General features: G+C 38.8%; 1 protein-coding gene across 1 annotated transcript in view; it reads right to left on the bottom strand.

Moving 5' to 3' along the window:
• Pign (phosphatidylinositol glycan anchor biosynthesis class N) overlaps positions 1 to 21881 on the bottom strand; it is a 148862-nt gene that overhangs the window by 34694 nt on the left and 92287 nt on the right. The window contains exons 16-23 of the mRNA XM_032914828.1: positions 21342 to 21524; positions 15028 to 15167; positions 12734 to 12833; positions 12555 to 12647; positions 11101 to 11192; positions 8146 to 8254; positions 5514 to 5622; positions 3007 to 3109 (exon numbers count right to left, since the gene is read on the bottom strand). Coding sequence (XP_032770719.1) covers positions 3007 to 3109; positions 5514 to 5622; positions 8146 to 8254; positions 11101 to 11192; positions 12555 to 12647; positions 12734 to 12833; positions 15028 to 15167; positions 21342 to 21524 — 929 coding nt within the window. The remainder of the gene's footprint in view (positions 1 to 3006; positions 3110 to 5513; positions 5623 to 8145; positions 8255 to 11100; positions 11193 to 12554; positions 12648 to 12733; positions 12834 to 15027; positions 15168 to 21341; positions 21525 to 21881) is intronic.

Here is a 21881-nt window from a genome sequence, read left to right as displayed (position 1 = left end):
CTTGGACCCTAGATAGCTTTATGGAAAATGGAAATATAAATGGAAAAAAACCTGTGGTAGCACCATGGTGAATTCTGGGCTGAGTCTAATTTGGATCAAGATCCCATGTTTTAGCCAAAAGTTGAACTGGTGTTTACTCAATTTGTCTGTTCTGTTTATCATTTGTTTTAAAGAACAAATTAAATAAAATTCAAATTCAAATGACAAACTGGGCTTGGTGACATGCCTGCAGTGTCAGCACTCAGGAGCCCAAAGCAAGAGGAATTAAGAACTACACTGTGAATTTAGTGTGTGTGTGTGTATGTGTGTGTGTGTGTGTGTGAGCGTGTGTGTATGTGTGAGTGTGTGTGTGTGTGTGAGTGTGAATGTGTGTGTGTGTGTGTGAGTGTGTGTGTGTGTATGTGAGTGTGTGTGTGTGAGTGTGTGTGTGTGTGTGTGTGTGTGTATGTGTGTGTATGTTTGTGTGTGTGAGTGTGTGTGTGTGTATGTGAGTGTGTGTGTATGTTTGTATGTGAGTGTGTATGTGTGAGTGTGTGTGTGTATGTGTGTGTGTGTGTGTATGTGTGTGAGTGTGTGTGTGTATGTGTGTGAGTGTGTGTGTGTCGGGGAAAATGGCAAATTCTTCCCATCAAAGTCAGCACTGAAACTATAAAACTGTCTTCACTGAATTTCAAAGTAATGTTTCAGGGTTCATGCCAAATCAATGGCAGAATCTTTGTTTAAATCTACTTGGTAGGAAAATTTCAATTCTATTTTAATTGTACATGCCTTTACTCCAAGCACGTAATGCAGAGCCAGACAGATCTCCTTGGGTTTACTGGTCCACGCAGTGTGACCCTCCCGAGGGTCTGTAAGAGACTTTATATGCATGTTTCCACGCCAGCATGTGCTCATCCATTCGAGTTCCCTCAGAGTCCAGAGGAGGGCACCAGTCACTCAGATAGGAACAGCTGTGAGCCCCAGTGTTGGTGCTGGGAACACAGTCTTGTTTTCAGTCACAGCATCATGCAATCTTAACTGCTGAGCCATCAATGCAGCTCCAGAGATTTCAATTTTAGACAAAAATAAATTAACATTTTTGGAAGTACTCTCATTTGCAATGTACATAAGAACAAAAATAAAAACAAAATTTTATATTAAAATAATAATAAACAAACTGAAGTATTTGAAGACTTTTATCTTTTTCTTTTGGTGGTGTTGAGGCCTAGCACATGTTGGATAAGCTTTCAACCCAAGTTGCACCTCAACTTAAAGCACATTTTAAAATGTATTAAAGAAATATTTTTTTCAAGGAATAAAGCCACAAACATGTTATATTTAGCTAAGTGTAAAGTCCTCCCTGATTTGAACGGCCTATTGTAATTGGCTATAGTTGTTATCTTCCCCAGTCAGACTGGAACTCTGCTAGACACTGGCTCTTGTGTGCCTTCTCATGCTTTGCAGCAGTGCTTCTCATCCTTCCTAATGCTGCGACCCTTTTTCACATGGTGGGGACCCCCAACCATACAACTATTTTTGTTGCTACTTCATAACTGTAACTTTGCTAATGTCATAAATAACAATGTAAATAGATACGCAGGATATATGATATGCAACCCCTACAAAATGGTCAGTCAAGCCCCCAAAGGGGTTGCGATCCACAGGTTGAGAACCACTGCTTTAAACTCACCTATGGGTGTACAGCTTGCTTTGTCTCTAGGGACTGCTGTGGTGATATTCTGCACTGTAGCCCTGGAAAGATCACTTGTAAACACTGAGTCACTGACGGGATGGGAGGTGGGGAGGTGACTGAGTGAGCCTCAACTGCTTGCTCAGTGGAATGGGAAGCACCCAGACAAGAAGTGCACTTCAGGATCTCGAGCAGCTTTACCTGAGGTCTGCTGCCAGCTCTGCTGAGCCAGCAGTTTACTACGTTCAGAACCAGTCACCAGAAGACTGTCCACGCATTATAAACTGTCCTGCGGCCTTTCTTACATATCCACCTGCATGCACTGACAGATGACTAAGACTTTCTAAAAGAAGCTTGAATAGTATCCCCAGTCACACACTCCAAAAAACCAACACTGGGTACTGTGGTCTTTTAGTCACAGAAAATCCAACGCTACTAAAACCAATAATGAAGAAGACGGATGAGATCATAACTGGAAGAGCAGGAACCTACACCGAAACAGCATCAGTGTCACAGATAGCTCTGTCACTAGAAAGGGAAAGAAGTTATACGCCAGAGCTAAAGTCTATTGTTATGACAGATGGAGGTCAGGCTGATTAGAACCTTTTAAGTTCAAATGATAAAAGCTGCTTTTAATGTAAGCTTTAAACTAAAAGTTAAATTGTGGACATATAATATATTTAATTTATTTTTTAAATGATTTGTTTACTTGTTTGCTAGATTCTTGCCTTAGAATAAATACGTTACTTATTTTTTAAGTGCAATAGGAAGTGATGATGCTGTTCTGTGTTGAAGATAAATTTGTTTTATTTCTAGCGTACAGTTACTTAATGGAACAGAGATCACAGCACTATGGCAAATGCATTAAACGAATGCATTAACAACAAAAATCCTTCTTAAAAACTCTTTAAGGCTTGAAATCCCACCACAATGCATCGAGCTTTCATAACACTATAATTAAATAAATTTTAGCAACTCCAAGTAAAAGTCCATGACAGACAATAATATGAAAACAATGAGAGAAATGAAGCAACTTATAGATCAAGTTACCTACTCACATGTAGAATAGAAAACATTTATAACTTATCCTTCAAGACTTAGAGAACGTTTTCATTTCCAAAGTTTATCTACTAAAGAAAAGTCAATTTGGCATTTGAATGTATTTTAAGACAAGTTTATACATGTATATTTGTAACAAATGTAATAGAGAAGTCATGAACTTGAGAGTGAGCGGGACATGGGAGGAGTTAGAGGGGGAAGGAAGCAGAGAAATGATGGAAATACAGTACTCATGTGAAATTCTCAACAAACCCCAAAACCTAGGGAAAGGCTTATACCCCGTGCTTAGCAGCAAGTAGGTCGACATCAAGGAAAGAAGTATGCTGGTCAGCCGCTGCCAGAGGGCTGTGGGGCTCAGGAGTGGCACCACCAGAGAAGAGGCTGCAAGGAAACAGAGCAGTGAGTGTACACTAGTATTAACTCCTAAATGAGTAATTTACTGTTTTCTACTGAAATAAAATATATTACTTTACACTCAGCAACTTGTCTCTCAGCCATCTATGTCCTGGTTTAAAAACAACATAGTCCCCAGAAATAGATTATGCCTATTATCAGACAAGTTGACAACTAGAGTTGTAGGGTGCACCTGATGTATCAGAAGCAGGAGACAATGACTTCACACAGGCCAGAGTGGAGACATCGCCCTAGAGAACCAGGCCTGTCAGGTTGGACAAGGTGATGAAAAGGGGCAGCAACAGCAAACACAGACACTTGTCTATTTCAGAGAGCAACTGTACACAACTGCCAACATCCTGGGTGCTCCAGAGGAGGAAACCTGGGTAAAGTTTGGCTGACTTACTGTTTCTTTTGGTGTGTGTGTGTGTGCGGGGGGTATCAAGTTTATTAATCTATCTGAGGAGAAGTCTTTACATACGTTAAATAGGATGACATTCAGGAAAACTTGCCTCGAGTTTTAAGTGCAATCTCACGTATAGTATTAGGTGTTATCTTTATAAGTAACCAGTGTCTTGTAAAGTAAGCTAAGTATACAGATGATTTTAATTAAAGCTGTAAATTCCTGGAGCATTCAAAGCTTTGCAAATCCTACTTGTGAAGTCTTAGCGGAGGAATGTAGGTAGGTCAATAATACTGTTATCTGATACACACTCTAACTACAAGAAATAACTTGCAGTCCTTCTTATTTTAAGGCAGGTCAGATGGGTTTCTACGTTGTTGTTTGTGGATTCTTTTTTTCCCTTTCTCCAAAACTCAAGGCCTCAGGCACGCTGGACAAGGGCTGTCTCACTGAGCTACAGCCCCCAACAAGTCAGTTAAAATGAAACCAATTTTTCAATATTGAATATTTTATCCTAGTTTTATTTTTTGTCTTCAGTAATACTAAGGTATTAAAGAAAAATTAAGCATATCCATCCCAGTGACATAAACATATTAATGTTACTTAATTGGGCACTTACGAATTTAAACAAACTATGCCTGTTGTACCCACACCATGGTCATCAGTGTTGAGGGGAGATCTCTGGAAACACTGAAGACTTTCTCTGACTTGTTCTTTCATGGCTCATACTACCTGACAGGAATCTTGATCTAATACCTAGCTCTACCGATGCTAAGAAAGCAACTCCTTATTTAAAGTATTCCCAGGGAGATATTTATGTAGATTATTCTAACTCTAAATTTCTTCTCTACCATTCCAAAATGAAAATATGATCAATACAGATATGAATAAACTATATAGGATATCCAAACTGCAGGGAGGGGTAGGATAGGAATTCTTATCTAGCATGAGTATTTTTCTACTAGAACAAATGATAACAGGACCAGGGCTACAATCTAGCTTAACAAACAAAGGTACTTTTCTTTTCTCTTTTTTCTCACTCCTCTCCTCTCCTCTTTTCTCTTCAGACAGGGTCTCACTATAATCCCTGGCTAGCCTGGAACTCCCTATATAGAGAAGAGTGACCTTGAACTTGAGAGGCAAAAGAGCCTCTGTCTCCTCAGTATCAAAGACATGCACAGCTACTCCTGGTCAAGGGTACTGTGTTTGTTTTTGTTTGTTCTTTTTTGCTTTGTTTGAGACAGTATGTAGACCTGGCAGGTCTGGAACTCAGGGAGATCCTCCTGCCTCTGCAAAGGAACTTGAAATACTGTGAATAAAAACTACAAATAACTCCATTCCTATAAGATCCTTGAGATTTTATTCCTTCCCTACCTGTGTATTCACCCCTGAGGAAGATATGAACTACCATGTGAGTACTGGAAGCTCAAAGAGCATCCATCCTCTGAAAAAGTAGTAAGCACGTAACCATGGAGCCATTTCACCAACCCCAAATTCTAACATTCTTAAATAAGGGTGCCAGACAGAGGAACGTAATTCAAAACACCTTTGTTTCATAACAAGAAATATCTAGTCAATGTTGGTTTTGGAAAGGGAAACAAAATTTAATCATTTACTAATCTGTGTAAGACCTGAAAATGTAAAGACTGACAGGAAAATTAAATATATGTGGTACATATACAGAATGGAACATTCATAAAAACTTCATGTCCAGAATCATTCATTAGATTTTTATTAGATGTTCATAAGTACACAGTCCATTATGAAATCATAAGTATTTTATCGAATAATTCTTATTAATCCATGTGTGTTCACAAGAGTTCTACTTTTTTTGGTTAAATTCCAAAAGGAATTAGAAATAATAGCTGGCTACAGCCTTCCTTCATCAAAACTATTTCTTTCAGCACAACAATGCAGACATGAAGGTATCCTTTTTAAGAAAAGTGGCTGGAGGTCAGGTTTTCCAATTTGGTTTGAGTGGCCACTTACCCAGCGTCGCCCAGCTCACACTCTGATTCAGAAGAGGCAGGCCTTCTTTCCTTAACAGACTGTGGTGGGTACTGTACACGACATACATAGACACCACTGTACTCAGCACCTGAAGGGAAAGGCAGGGGAAGTGACACACTACCAAGATGCTTAGACAGTGCTGAGGACAACTGGGATGCAGCTGAAACACCAGAACTGCACCAGGCTACCTCCTCGTGCTCCAGCGCCACATGTTAGTACTGCCGTGCTAAGCCAGACGTGGGCAAGGCGACATGAGGCATACACACGGTCCAGAGTGCTTGGCACAGCTCACCAGAGCTTCAGTTACACGTGTCTGCTACAAATGCTGAAGGCTCCCCAAATTATGTTGACTGCAAGGGAGTGTCTACCTTAGTGCCTTTCCCACCTCTGTTCCTCTGCACAGTACTATCTGTGTATTTAATTATTCAACACAATTTTGTGGTCTGGATATTTATGTCTCAGGCCCTGGGAACTGAGACAGTGTAAGTGCTCACTATAGTTACTGTACGAAAGGAATCAGCTTGAAGGCTGCTTTCATGAGAAACTACTTTACTGCAACATAGTCTCTCCTATTCATTTACGTGTTGTCTCCTTTTGTGCTGACACTCTAGACTTGAACATTTTTACCATCTCATCGTGCATGACAACCAAACATATTATCCAGTTGTATAAAAAAAAGATATTAATCCCTGATCAATAGTGGATTAATTAGCATTTTTAAGAAATGAGCTAAAGTGTGACTACGAAGAAAAACAAGCTCTCAGAGTTTAAATCAGTGACCTCATTATCGATCCGAAAGGTTATTGGTGAACAGATTAAGACGCAAACTGTTCTGTGAGTAAAGCTATGATGCACTCCTAGGATCCTTTCTATTGTAAAACATATCCTCAACTCAGAGATGCCAAACATGGGGAAAATGTATGCCTTGGGATCAATAAAATATGTCAGGCAGCACAGTAATGCAAATTACTTAGATAGTTCAAGACAGAGCTTTGAAATGAAGTTACATAATACTCAGGGGTATTCTAACAAAGTACATAAGTATTTAAGCATGATCTTCTTCAGTCCTGTGGAGTGAGACTCAGAAACACGCGTTCCTGTCAAAGCTCTCCTCTGTGGGCGGGCGAGCAAATTCTGTCAAGACTACCCCAGTTTCTGAGGAAAGGCAGTGTGCTACTTACAGTGAAGCACATGTTCCAAAGCTCGATGGATGTTTACAAAGGATTTCTTTTCTTCTTATGAGTTCACTGTCACACTCCAAGAATGAACATAACTTACTATATCTTGTAAGCATGGTTATATTTTTATTTCACAGTACTTTGGAAATAAATGATAGTGTTTTGTCCTGAGAGAACTTTTTAAGAAGACTCATATGGTTTGGCAGAGCTCCATATACAGTTATCTATAAAAAGGGGTGGGGGAGCTGGTGTGGAAGTGGTAAAAAGGGAACTCATGTTGGTGGGAGTGAAAAGTAGTACAGACACTTTGGATAGCAGTCTGGAGGGTTCTCAAAACACCCAAAGTTCCTCATATTGTACTGCAAAGACACTTGTATACCCATGTTCACTGCGTCTCTATTCACGATAGCTAGGATTGACCAGCTGTCATAATAACAGAACTAACCTGTATGACCATTAGCAGATGAATGGGGCAAAAAAGCAACAATGAAGTATTTCTCCGCTTGACTGGCCATGGCTAATGCACACATGAACTCACAGTGCTATGCACATGAATAGCCAGACAATATTCTGGCATAGACAGGAGAGGTATTCTCAAGAATAAAGAAAAATAATAAAAACAAATAAAATTTTAAGTCTTAAAAGATAAAATCCATTATTGAAAACATAAAAATTAAAGAGGACTATTATCCTGTTGAAAAAAGTGCTCCCTGAGCTGTGCAGTGGAGGCACATGCCTTTAATCCCTGATCTCGGGAGCAGAGGCAAAGCAGATCTCTTGAATTTGAGGCTAGCTGGGTCTACTGAGCAAGATCTCAGACAGCCAGGGCTACAGAGAGAAACCCTGTCTTAAAAACTGAAATTAAAAAAAGGGGGGACAATGAAAGAGTACTTTCTATTCTAATACATGAAAACATGTAAAACATGTTTTTGTAAAACATGGTTACTACCGTTAAATATTTGCACACTGACATTAAGGGACAAGCTGGAGTTAAATTACTGGAAAGTGTACATCCTGTAAACAGAATAGCTAGGCACTTACTAGCTTTGAAACACCACAGTCAGTGCCAATGGGAGACTATCTCCCAGGTCATCTACTGCCTGCTGCCCTCGTGTCAACCTTCCAGGAGCTGCTGCATCAAAGCAGCTTGGTGTATCTGAGGACGACAAAAATCTCTGTGCAGAGGAAACACTTTCAGTTCATATTTGCTGTAAAGTCCTAAGGTCTCCTAACCTGCTGACGTCTTGGCATCACTTATTCCTGTTGACCCTCTGCTATTCTGTAGAGAGTTCTGTATGCTACTTTAAAAAGAAAACTGACTTCTCTGGTGACAGTCCTGAGTGATAGGGATACAGGAATGTCACAGAGTATAACACTAATAAACATTTTATTATATGCCTAGTAGGATATACTATAGAAAAACTTTAACTGACCTGTAACAGAAGTACCAACAGCTCGTCCTTTACCAAATTAAGTTTTCTTTTTACGAGGGTTGCTAGAACAGCCAGCGACAGCAGAAGAACAAGCAATCCGGCACCCATTCTGTTTCAAAATATTATCCATGTTAAACTTTTCTAAAAAAGCGTACTAAAGACAGCATATGAAAACACGAGGCCGCTTACTCAAATGTAGACCTTTCAAGCACTTTGTTTAAACAACACTAAGTAGTAAAGCTGGTAGAGGAATGATGGGAAATAGCAGGGCAAGCACATGGCAGGGCTAGTTGTAACCACATTCCATAATTTCTTTCAGTATGTTTACCTTATTACCTATTTGTCTAATTCATTCTTTTTCATTCATCAACTGTCATGGCTCTAAAACTGAACTGGGTGAATACAGAGAATATAAAAGGTAGCTAAACAAATGACTCACTCAGCATCTGCCACAGAGATTCTCACTGAGAGAATGGATTTGTACAAAAGACACAGCACTCCTTGGGTCAAGCAGACCCTTCCTGTCACTGACCCTGGTATCTCTTCAGCTGGCCTGGCTGGAAGGTGGGGCAGTGGTCTCAAAAGTGTTGGGAGTACATCACTGTCTAAGTCATTTTGTATTCTATGGTGAAGCAGCTGATTTAATTTTCTAGATTGTCTGACAATCATAGGTAACTAATACCAAGGAATTTTAGCTCTTCATAAATATCCAAGTAATATAAATGAATGTATGTTCAAGATACAATCTAGAACTCAAATTACAAGAACTAAGGAAAAGTGAGTTGAGTTTGTTAGAGAAATAAGGAAGTGCAAATCCATGATTAGGTATATGCCGTGAACATGGCTGATGTTTATGGTTTTTTATTTTTCAAATACTCTCTGAGGTTATAAGAAAAAAAACATCACTTTAAGTTGTGTTATAAAACTCGTAAGACTAGCTATGTAGAATAACAACTTTTGTCTTTCTCTTTCTTTCCTTTTAACTCATTGGCAACTGTCTTGCTTTAGTACACTGGGCTCACAGAAATCCAACAGTAACACTGTACACCTATCTTCTCTGTCTTCTTATTCTGCCCCTAAGTGTTTCACACATCTGTTTCTGTAGTCTAGAGGATGGAACTGCTATGAGAGATCAAATGGGTAAGAACTTTCTCTATGAACTAAGAATAAGGTAAACTGCAAATTATCACAGGAAACCAACATGAATTTAACATTAATAGCAATTTAAATCAAGTTTAGATAGAAAGACCATAATTTTCAAAAACACAAATTTGATTTTTCACATTTTAGTAGGTTTATTTGCTTTTTAAGTCAGTCTTTAATAGAAAATGCAAGTGGCAATTTTCTTTAGAGACCATTTATGCAATGTATTCTCCTTTTATAATATCCTCTCCCAAACTATGCCAGAACAACATGAGCAAGAAAGGTAGAAAAGGGCTTTATAGAGATACCAGAACTCACAGGACAACCTGCATTAACAAACAAACAAGGAAACAAAGTATTTGAATTTTGTTTCTTACATGCTATGCACATTTCATGAAAATTCCAAAATTTTGACTTACACTATAATGTTGAAGTATAGCTTAGATGGTACATGCAGTCTTATAATTCAATACAATAGTTGGGCTGATTATTAACTGCATTCCTACAGCAATTTCTGATCTAGTTTTGTTGTTGCTGTTGTAAGAAGCCAAAAAACCAAGCAACATAAAGAAGTTCTTAAAGTAACAGACGCTTAAGAATATTCAGTTAATCTCTTAACAGTTAAAAAAAAAAAAAAGATATACCCCCATCTATTAAAGGTTAGGCAAAATGTTTTTAGAAATGCCAGAGCACTGAGAAGTATGCAGCAAAGGCAACTGCATGATTTAAAGGTGTGGACGGTATATATGTCTACAATCCCAGTACTCAGAAGGCTGAGGCAGGACACTGCATTCGAGGCCAGACAGGGCTACACATACAGACTCTGCCTCAGGAAAAAAAAGTACAGACCAGCAGCGAGGTGAAACTCAGATAACTCAGTCAAGCACACACAGACACCCATGGGGTTGGGGGACAGTGACAGTAGGCGCTTAAACGCAAAAGCAAGTAATTGTTTTAAACACTTGTCTAGGTTACACTGAGGGGAAATGTACCATTAACATAGAGAATATATGTTTTTAACACAATTTGAATGGTTAGACATAAAAATGTTGCCTAGCAAGTACAAGGTCCTGGGGTTGATTCCTAGTTCTGCAAACAAAACAGGAAAGCACAAAATAAATATAACACTTTCAAAATAAATAGAAATTTTTTTCTCATGGAAAAATTTTAATTCAATCAAGACAGACTTTCATTTCTCAGTGGCATGTGGTTATGGACACATTCAAAACTAATATGTCAACACAGAACACAGTCGCAATGTAACTAAATTTTTACAGATTCTATAATATTCAAAATAAAATTGAAACTAGGAGTGGGGGTGAGTTTTAAGTTACTGCTTGGTGCAATTTAACTGCCTGTGAAGGTCTGCTAGCATCTCCAAGGAGACCAGGCCTCTCAGGTGATAGGCTAAGACCATAACTAGTAATTTAACATTAGTATTTCAAGTGTGTTCAGGTAATGTTAAGCTTAGAACCAAGACTAGTTTAGTGTCGTGGTGTTGGGGTTAGAGACTTGGGTCAGCAGTCAAGAGCATTTCCTGCTCTACCCAACAGTCCTAGTCCAGTTTCCAGAACCCATTTCAAATAGCTCCCATATATCCATAACCCAGATCCAACAGATCTCACATCCTCTATGGCCTTCATGGATACCCACACACATATGGCACACGCACATGTGTACAGAGAGAAACAGAGAGAGAGAGAGAGAGAGAGAGAGAGAGAGAGAGAGAGAGAGAGAGGAGGAGTGCTTTTAAATGTCACAGTGTCAATATAGGATAAACTCTATTGAAATGGCAAACAACATTTTACGTACACTAGAGAAAGGTCTGGCTTTCTACCCACAACAGGCATCAGTGGGAACACTGCCAGAAGTAAAGAGAAGAAAGCCCAACTCAGGCAGGTGATCTAGAATCAAGAAAAAAATAAGTATTTAGACAAATATGGCATAGAAATCTGTTTTTATCCATAGGAAGAACAACAGTATCAACCAACCAGACCCTTCCCCACCCCCCAGAGCTCCCAGGGACTAAACCACCAACCAATGAGTACACATGGATGGACCCATGGCTCCAGTTGCATATGTAGCAGAGCATGGCCTTGTCTGGCATCAATAGGAGGAGAGGCCCTTGCTCCTGTGAGGGCTCAATGCCCCAGTGTAGGGGAATGCCAGGGTGGGGAATTGGGAGTGGGTGGGGGAGAACCCTCATAGAAGAAGGGGGAGAGGGGATGGGATAGGGGGTGTTCCGGAGGGGAAACTGAGAAAGGGGTTAACATTTGAAATGTAAATAAAGAAAATATCCAATTTTAAAAAGAAGTCAAAGAAAAGAAATCTGTTTTTAGCATCTCACACCCTACATGGCTCTGGAAGAAAAGCTGTGTCAAATTTATCTGGACACAAACATTGTATGAGTTACTTTTGTAATGACAAGATGTAAGACAGTAAGCAACATAAAGACCGAGGATTTGCTTTTCCTTATAGTTCCAGAGATGGTTCTATTTATCATGGCAAGGGCTACGGAGTTGTGGGGCAGTGGAGTCAGTCATGGCAGCCAGCAAGAGCTTGAGGCCATTGACTACCACACTGCAACCAGCCTGGACGCAGAGAGTGAATGCTGTTGCTCACCTTACCTTCTCCTTTTTAAAGGAGACAGTCCCAGGAGCTCAGGTGAGACTTTCCACCTTGATTAGCTTAATTTAGAAAATCCCTCCCAGACTTTCCCAGAGGCTTCTTTTTACAGTGATTGTTAATCCCCTCCGGCTCAGTTAGGATCAAGCATCACGAACGTGGATACCTTGAATCATATTTACTGTCTTTATTGGGTTGGTTTATTATTTGAAGTTCGTATACATGTACTTTGGTCAAACTCCCTCTCAACCTCTGTGGCTCCTAAACACTACTGGGTCGAAATGCTGCCACTTTCCCAGGAAAGTGCTATGAGGATGGGGCACAGCTCCTCAGACTGGATGGCCCCTCTGCTGCTCCCAGACTTCTCCCTCACTAGGGATATAAACTCCACAAACAAGAGTGCCACAAACAAGCCAGCTCTGTCTTTACAGGCTTTCTAGATCTCTCCCTCATTTTGACTAGAACATATGTATAAATCAGAGAAGCAGAAAGCCGATGTCAGCCCTTCCTTTCAAAGGACCAGGCCCCTTTATGTGAGTGTGCATTCCACTCCTTTGTTTAAAAACACACAATTCTTTGAGCCAAACACATATCAACACAAAGTAATTACTAGTCTGCTTTGCCAACACGAGTACTTGTACCTTTGCTCTGGTCCACAGCTGAGTGAGAAATGGCCAACCTGCAAACACAATCAGTCCGGCTGTCAACATGTAGCGGTAGAAAAAACTGAGCACCTGGTGAGAGATTACAAAGAAAATGAAGAATAAAATCACTTAATACCAGAAACATAAAAACGCAAGACAGCTGGTCAGACACTTACCAGTACTTCAATGCCCAGAGTAAAGACAAGCAAGTAGGCGACAAAATGGCTCAGAGGAAAAGCCAATAGTGACTCAACCAGGGCTTGAATAACTTCACGTCTGTTTAAGGAGACGATTTACAAAATGATTACTTATAATTTGCAATAGCATATTAATATTAGCAATATAATGCAAAATTAAAACTGCACAAGGTCCCAAATCCCAAATGTTTCCATTCATAAATTATTTAAAATTAAGATAAACGGTAGCAAGGTTTTAATGTCTTTGCTTACTTTTATTTGTGGAAATCTGTATTTTAGGATAAATGATGGCAAGCATTTACTTAGTTTTATAAAATAAATAACAGTAAATAACTTTTGTATGACCTTAGTTTAAACAAAAGTCATGCACTACAAATAAATCAAAAAATAAAATAAAATGAACCCAAATGTATGCAAACTGAAAAAAAATACTGAAACTCATTGGGATAAGCTTATATCTACCACTAAACTACACCCAAAGCCTTCATAAAGTCTTAATTGAACTTACTGACTTTTACTTCTTTGCAGTACTGAGGACTGAGCCTAAGGCTCTAATATGCCAGACATCCAGTCTGACACGAAGTTAAAGTCCCATCCTTTTAAGCTTTATGTCATCATTCAGGCTGGCCTCAAAATGCCAGTGTTCGTGCCTTAGCCTCCTGAGGAGATGGGATTATAGACATGCACCACTACCCCCAGTTTAATTGCACTTTTTAACTGAGTCAAATAACCTTTTCTAAACCCAATTTAAGATGTCATTAATTGTACACTAATTGTAATTGAGAATTTATAACCACCCAAAATGTATTACATACTTGAGTACGTTTTGCATTTCATCAAGAAAAAAAACTTTAGCATTTGAAGAGCATTAAGTAGGTAATTGTAAAAGGCCAGTGTCATTTGGTTTATGACCTTTTTCTCACTGAAAACAATGACTGTAGAATAAAATTATACCACACTGTTAAGTAGCCACCTAGGAAAGAAAGGTTAGTACCACAAGGAGAGTATTTCTTTTGTTTTCAACTGTGAATTAGTAAAGAGGCACAAAAGATTAAATGAAGTCATTTTGGAGGACTTTTATTCTAGAAAAACTGAGTTAAAATATTTAATATTGATTTATTGTGTGAAATTGTGTGGGGGTGCATTCCACAGTGTGTATCCACAGTAGAAGTTGGAGAACAATCTGCAGGAATCTGTTCATTCCTTTTACCACATGGGACCCAAGTGCCCTTGACTGTTGACCTGTGGAGCCCTCTAGCCAGCTTAAAAACTCATACACATACTATCTTAATGATTAGGCTATTTAATCATTCAGAAGGGGTTCTACAGTAAAACAGACTGGCTAGAAAACTTAGAGAATTCTGAAACCAGAGAAATGATGTCAGAAAAACACAAATGAGCTAACTAAGCAAAGCAGCAACCTTACTCCTTTCAGACGGTGAAATCACTCCATGTTCTTTGCTCAGTTTGAAGCATTACATATTTTATTTCTTATATTTCAGTATCTCGATATTTTTAAGACATATTTTTAGAAGGTAGAAATAGTCAAAGCTATCAACGAATATTAGAATAAAAATATGCAGTGTCAGGACACACATGCTAACAAGTATTTTTATTTTTTTGTTTTCTTGGTTTTGGGGTTTTTTGGGCAGCCCTTCCCTATAGAGACCAGACCTAGAAATGCAGATCCTCCTGTCTCTGCCTCGTGAATCAGCTTGAAATCTGACTGAGTGTCTTCCTTTCCAGGCTGACTGTCACAGTGCGAAGCCACTTTTAGACCATGCTGAGGAAGTGCATAAAGACAGAAGCACAGTCCATTGAATAGAGGAGGGTTCCTATCATCACACATTAATAGATTCGGTATAATTACAAAGTTTCATTTATTTTATGGTGAAGAAGGAGAAGCATTTAGAAAGAAACACATACATCTTCTAAAACATGAAGAAACTAAACTATGAGATGACAAAACAAATGCAAGATGTAAGGTACTATGACACAGTACAGTAATATTTATTATGTTATTTTATTCTATATTTTTGCTTGAAAAACACTCAAAGAAAGGGCCTGGGTGACTGCTTCCTCAAGTAAAAATGGTAACACAAAAGGGATGTTTAATATGCAGCATTCTGCAGTCGTAAATGAAATGAGAGTGTTTGGACTGCGCAGAGTATTACAGCCATCTTTTAGGATTTAGGCTACAAAATCCAGTGCATTTTGCATACAGGATTAACTGCCAGTGAAGTAGAAACAAGGCAGAAAGGCAAGCTACTTACTCTCTTAGAACTGCATACCATATTGGCACCGGCAGCAAGCAATACACATAGTAAGTCCAGGGACAGGCTTGGATCATCAGGAAGCATGCTACTAAGACACCAGCAGCTATGAAGCTACAGGGCAGAAGATGATGTGGCTTCTGAAATGAGATAGAACATGCAAACACATTCAAACCCATGCTGATTGATGGTTTTTAGGAAAAATATCATTTTTTTTCTGTTTCTACAACTAGATGATTACTCAAATTTCTTTTAAAATGAAAAATCTGTCATTGTCTTAGCATGTCAGGAAAGAAATTAGTGATCCTAAAATAGTTATCATTAGGCAATTCTCAGCTGCAGACTGAGAAGGGTCCTAAAGTTGATTTGTGAATAACTCATTGAGAACTCTGAACATAGTTCTACTAAGAAACAATTTTTAAAATAAATCTTGACTGTCTTCTGTGTCTAGCTCACAAGGGCCTATTTACCACACAATAAAATAGTCTTTATCTGGAACAGTTTCTGCCTAGTCAGAGCTCTAACCTGTCATGCTGCCCACTCCCCTCTCCTATTGCTTAAACACAGCTGATTTCTTCAGCCATATCTACTCTTCTCAACCACTTGCTGACTAAGGAATTCCCTACATGTTTGTCACCAGTGCTAGCTTCACTGATTACCAAGGCTTCTTGATGCTCTGGGCCAGGTGGAAGTGTAAGGGTCAGGGACATCATTCCACAACTAGGAAAAGGGTACCTTTTAGGGGATTCTATAGTGCTAACAAATAGAGTTCTGGGTTCTGAAGCAGAGGTAACAAAATGGTACAAAGTACACTAAGCGCCTTCAGAAAATGTTAGAGAACAAAGGAAGTGTACGGTGGGGGAGGGGCTGCTCTTTTGTCTCCACTTCATGTTTTCTGTTTACTCAACCTGTTAGCCAAGGATAAATGCAGCAGGAATTAAGAACCACTTTCTGGAAATACACAAAATTAGGAAATATATACATTTCCCATCATCCTTTTTTATGTTTTTCTCCAATGTGTAAAATATTATGAAGTCGGAATCAAGGATAAGTTAGCACATGGCTGTAAACAGAGGCTGAAGCATAGCACTGTAAATAAGAACCTGAAGTTCAAGTTCATCAACTGGCTGTGATATTGTGATGGGTGATTTGTTGTCAACTTTCACACCCAGGAAGAGGAAACTAATTAAGGAACTGCTTCCGTCAGACTGACCTCTGAACACCTCTGAGCAGCATTTTTTTGATTAACAAATAATGTGGGAGAGAGCAGTCTAAAGCACAAAGCTTTCCTTAGGCAAAGTTGTGCCTATCCATAATATGGGTACAATAAAAGTATACATACTTATCAGTGTTGGTAATAAAAATCAGATTACATGGATATTATTGCTGCTCAATAAATGATAGCTATTAATTTTATTTTTTATTCTTCTTTGCATTAATCTCAACAATTATAGAATCTCTCAATCAATAGCACAAGAAATAAAGATAATAGAGGTCCCATAGAAAAATGATGGAGTATAGAAAGCCAAATTTAAATAAGTGGAGACAGACAAGAGCTCTAAAGTGGAAATGGGATATGTCTGCAATTGACTGTAAGACATGAGAACTCATTTACTCTATAATGAAAATAATGAAATAATAAGAAATTAAAGGTATGAGTATCTAAAAATAACTACATATTCTGGAGTTGATACAATATGGTAGAATGTGGGGAGCACTTCTGGAGTTAGCTTTGACTGACTCCTTGCTTGTGGTTAATTATGAATGAGTCTGCCGACATCTGTCTTTGTTTTTAATTAAGCCGAGCATTATACCCTGACAAGTTCCTCTGCTTATGTTTACATCCTTGAGACTATCCTAGCCTGAAAAAAATCCGCCTTCATCAAACATACTGTGTACCACAAATGTGCTATATAAGGATTTGTGGTCATTGTTTATCTTCTGGGAATTGGTCATGCTTGTGTTGCTTGTCTTTAAAAGGCACTGAGAAAAGGTAGACCAGGAGGGGAACAAAATCTGGAGTATAAAATGAATACAAAATTTATAAAAAAAAAAAATTAAAGGAAATAAGAGACAAAGAGTGGAGCAGGGACTGAAGGCAAGGTCATCTAGAGACTGTCCCACCTGGGGATCTATCCCATATGCAGCCACCAAACCCAGACACTATTGCTGATGCCACAAAGCCCTTGCTGACAGGAGCCTGATATAGCTGTCTACTGAGAGGCTCTGTTAGAGCCTGACCAATACAGATGTAGATGCTTGCAGCCAACCATCGGACTAAGCATGGGGACTCCAATAGAGAAGTTAGGGGAAGGACTAAAGGAGCTGAAGGGGTTTGCAACTCCACAGGAAGAACAACAATATAAACCAACTAGACCCTTCCCCACCCCCCAGAGCTCCCAGGAACTAAACCACCATCCAAAGAGTACACATGGAGGGACCCATGGTTCCAGCTGCATATGTAGCAGAGGATGTCTTTATCTGGCATCAATGGGAAGGGAGGCCCTTGGTCCTGTGAAGGCTTGATGCCCCAGAATAGGGGAATGCTAGGACGGTGAGGCAGGACTGTGTGGTTGGATTGGGGAGCACCCTCATAGAAGCAGCAGGGTGGGTGGGACAGGGGGTTCTAGAGGGGAAACAGGGAAGGGGGATAACATTTGAAATGAAAATAAATAAAATAACCAATAAAAATTTAAAAAGAAAAAAAAGACACAGAGAAAATACATGTGCTTGCTGGCATGGCATTAACTAGTGTCCTCCCATATCTGTCTCCTGCATCTTCTTTCTGCCTTTGCATACTCACTCCCCCAGCCATGGCTCCTATGTTGACTGACTAGCTGGCTCTGGCAGTAAAATTATCTAAGCCTCAATCTTTCTTCCATATTATGAGAGTCATAACTAACAAAGTTGCAGTAAGGTGAAACCTAACTGAACAACATTCACAAAGCATCCAGGGGAGGGTATATTTGAACATGATGGAGATCAGTAAAGATTACTTACCACCCAGCATAGAAGTATAGCTTCCCAACTCTACCTTTGCCTGTACCGTTCAATTTGTTTGAATTTTCCCCCTCACTCAATTAAACAGTGACTTACACTATCAAATTAATAAACAAAAGAACGATCAACTGGGAAGTCTTGACATGTTAACAAAAATATATCCTTTTTTTCAATATTCTACACAGCAAAAGGAAAGAGCAATGTTTGGCACGGCGGCTCAGATCTCAGGCCCGCCCACCTTGGCTGGCAGACTGTTACTAAGTTAGTTAACTTCCCTCAGCTCAGTCTCAGAAACAGAAGTTGAAATGCACAAAGAAGGCGGTATACATTTCAAGAATTCCATACAATTCCTAGATATATTTCTCCACTACCAAAACAGTCATTTCTGTGTATTTCTGTAATATGCAGCAAATAATTCCCATTACAACCAACTTTAAATACATTGAAATAATTATAATTACTTGGAAGAAATTATTTAAGATGCATAGAAAGAACTGTAAAAAATTGAAATTAAGCAATAATGTTCTTCCCTATATTATAGACAAATAAAATGATAAAGGTTACCACAGAAATGTTTATAGACTATTATTATTTAAAATATACTAGCAGAACACTTCCTTTTTAGAGGATTTGGACACAGTAATAGTCATTATAAGAGAATAAAGCAAAGGGAATGGAGGGAGGGTATCCTGCCTGGGAACTGATAGTGAGCAATACACTGTAAGACAGAAAGAAAGTGTTCTGACGCAATAAAACCATGTATGTACCACTATATTATCTGTTTGGAGCAGTGACTTTCCTCTGTGGGTCACAGTGCCTCTGAAGGTTCAAATCATACTTTCATAAGACCATCAGAAAATAGATATATTTATGATTCATAACAGTAGGAAAATTAGTTATAAGGTAGCTACAGGAATAATTTTATGGTTGAGGTCATTACATGGGGAACAGTACCAGTCTGCAATCCCACCAACAATGGAGGACTGTTCCTTTTTCTCCACATCATTGCCAGCATCTATTGTCACCTGAGATTTTTATCTTTGCCATTCTGACTCGTGTGAGGTGGAATCTCAGGGTTGTTTTCATTTGTCTAATTTCTTGAGTTCTTTGTATATTTTGGATATAAGCCCTCTATCAGATGTAGGATTGGTAAAGATCTTTTCCCAATCTGTTGTTTGTCCCAATGACAGTGTCCTTTGCCTTACAGAAGCTTTGCAGTTTTATGAGGTCCCACTTGTCAATTCTTGATCTTAGAGCATAAGCCATTGGTGTTTTGTTCAGGAAATTTTTCCCAGTGACCATGCATTAGATGCTTTTCCTCACTTTTTCTTCTATTAGTTTGAATGTATCTGGTTTGATGTGGAGGTCCTTGATCAACTTGGACTTGAGCTTTGTACAGGGTGATAAGCATGGATCGATCTGCATTCTTCTACATGCTGACTGCCAGTTGAACCAGCACCATTTGCTGAAAATGCTCTTTTTTCCATTGAATGGTTTTAGCTCCCTTGTCAATATCAAGTGTCCATAGGTATGTGGGTTCATTTCTGGTCTTCGATTCTATTCCATTGATCTACCTGCCTGTCTCTGTACCAATACCATACAGTTTTTATCACTATTGCTCTGTAATACTGCTTGAGGTCAGGGATGGTGATTCCCCCAGAAGTTCTTTTATTGTTGAGAATATTTTTCATTATCCTGAGTTTTTTGTTATTCTAAATGAATTTGAAAATTGCTCTTTGTAAATCTATGAAGAATTGAGTTGGAATTTTGATGGGGATTGCTTGAATCTGTAGATTGTTTTTGGCAAAATGAGCATTGTTACAACGTTAATCCTGCCAATCCATGAGCATTGGAGGTCTTTCCATCTTCTGAGATCTTCAATTTTTTTCTTCAGAGACTTGAAGTTCATGTCATACAGATCTTTCACTTGCTTGGTTAGAGTCACACCAATATATTTTATATTATTTGTGACTATTGTGTCATTTCCTTAATTTCTTTCTCAGCCTGTTTATCATTTCAGTAGAGGAAGGCTACTGATTTGAATTAATTTTATATCCAGCCTCTTTGCTGAAGTTGTTTATCAGATTTAGGAGTTCTCTGGTGGAATTTTTGGGGTCACTTAAGTATACTAGCATATCATCTGCAAATGGTGATATTTTGATTTCTTCCTTTCCAATTTATATCCCTTTGACCTCTTTTTGTTATCTGATTGCTCTGGCTAGGACTTGGAGTACTATATTGAACACGTAGGGCAGCCTTGTCTAGACCCTGATTTTAGTGAGATTGCTCCAAATTTCTCACCAGTTAGTTTTTGGCTACTGGTTTGCTGTATATTGCTTTTACTATGTTAAGGTATGGGCCTTGAATTCCTGATCTTCCCAGGACTTTTAACATGAAGAGGTATTGAATTTTGTCAAATGCTTTTTCAGCATTTAATGAGATCATCATGTGGTTTTCTTTGAGTTTGTTTATATAGTGGATTACCTCGGTGTATTTCTGTATATTGAACCATCCCTACATCTCTGGAATGAAGCCTACTTGATTATGATGGATAATCATTTTGATGTGTTCTTGGATTCGGTTTGTGAGAATTTTCTTAAATATTTTTGCATCGATATTCGTAAGGGAAACTGGTCTAAAGTTTTCTTTCTTCGTTGTGTCTTTGTATGGTTTAGATATAAGCATAATTGTGGCTTCATAGAAGGAATTGTGTAGGTTCCTTCTGTTTCTATATTGTGGAATAGTTTGGAGAATATTGGTATTGCATGTGTATGTGTGTATCTACTTGCATAAATTTATGTGTCATGTATAATGAGATGCCTAGGAAGGCCAGAGGACATCAGTTCCCTGGACCTGGAGTTCCAGACAATTGTGAACCACCTGATACAGGCTCTAAGAGCTCACTCAGAACTTCCACAAGAGCAGCAAGCACTCCCAGCCTCTGGGCTGCCTCTCCAGGCTTGAAATAGTTTTCTAATAACCTATTCGAGAAGTATGTGCAATACTTACATTGGATAGTTATTTAAAAAACAGAAACATTATCATTAAGATTACAGAAGAACTTAAATTATTTATATGCATTTCTTTGTGCTTCTCTTAAGTTACAGAGCCACTGTTATCAATCCTCTTAGCCACTGAAAACAACAGACACACCAGAAAATACAGGAAAAGGAAAGATAAAACACAACAGTTCACTTGGTCTTACACCTTCCATATCCTATGAACTCACTGTACATGATTGATTCATGTTCTAAAGACTGTAGTCCTGGTAACTCATATGGTATCATCTGAATCTTTGTTACATCTGAACTTACCTTACCTTCCCTCCTAGTGCCTCGTGGGATATCAGAATGAGACTTGATGATTAACAAGGAAGCATACGACGTCCATCCCACAAAACCAACTGCAACACTGATACCCAGAAACAGTCTGTCGTAAGTGTGATAATAGGACAATCCTCTCAGGGCCAGATCAATCAGCTCCTCACAGAGGGACACCTATGGGAACGAAGCATATACAGAACGTGTACAGTGAAATAGCAGAAGCCAAGCTTCTCCAACCAAGGAACTGGCATTCCATACAACAGACCATGGCAGCAGAGCAAGTGAGAAGCTGTACATGGGAGGCTTAGGAACAGACTGCAACTGTGAGGGCTTCTTGCAAATCATGAGAAAGTCTCAGAATAAAAAAGACTCCTTAATTTGGGAGATAGAGCCTTCTAATGGAAATGATCTATGTTCTATGACATATTTTAAAGTAACTCATTATGTCAAAATGGTCCTCAGATGACACACACAGGAAATGAACATATATTCCAAATAACAGATATGCCCATATATATACATATGTAAGCA

This window comes from Rattus rattus, chromosome 10 (genome assembly GCF_011064425.1).
Source record: "Rattus rattus isolate New Zealand chromosome 10, Rrattus_CSIRO_v1, whole genome shotgun sequence".
Taxonomy (NCBI): domain Eukaryota; kingdom Metazoa; phylum Chordata; class Mammalia; order Rodentia; family Muridae; genus Rattus; species Rattus rattus.
The sequence above is the reverse complement of the archived record's forward strand: the minus strand, read 5'-3'. Positions and strand labels throughout refer to the sequence as shown.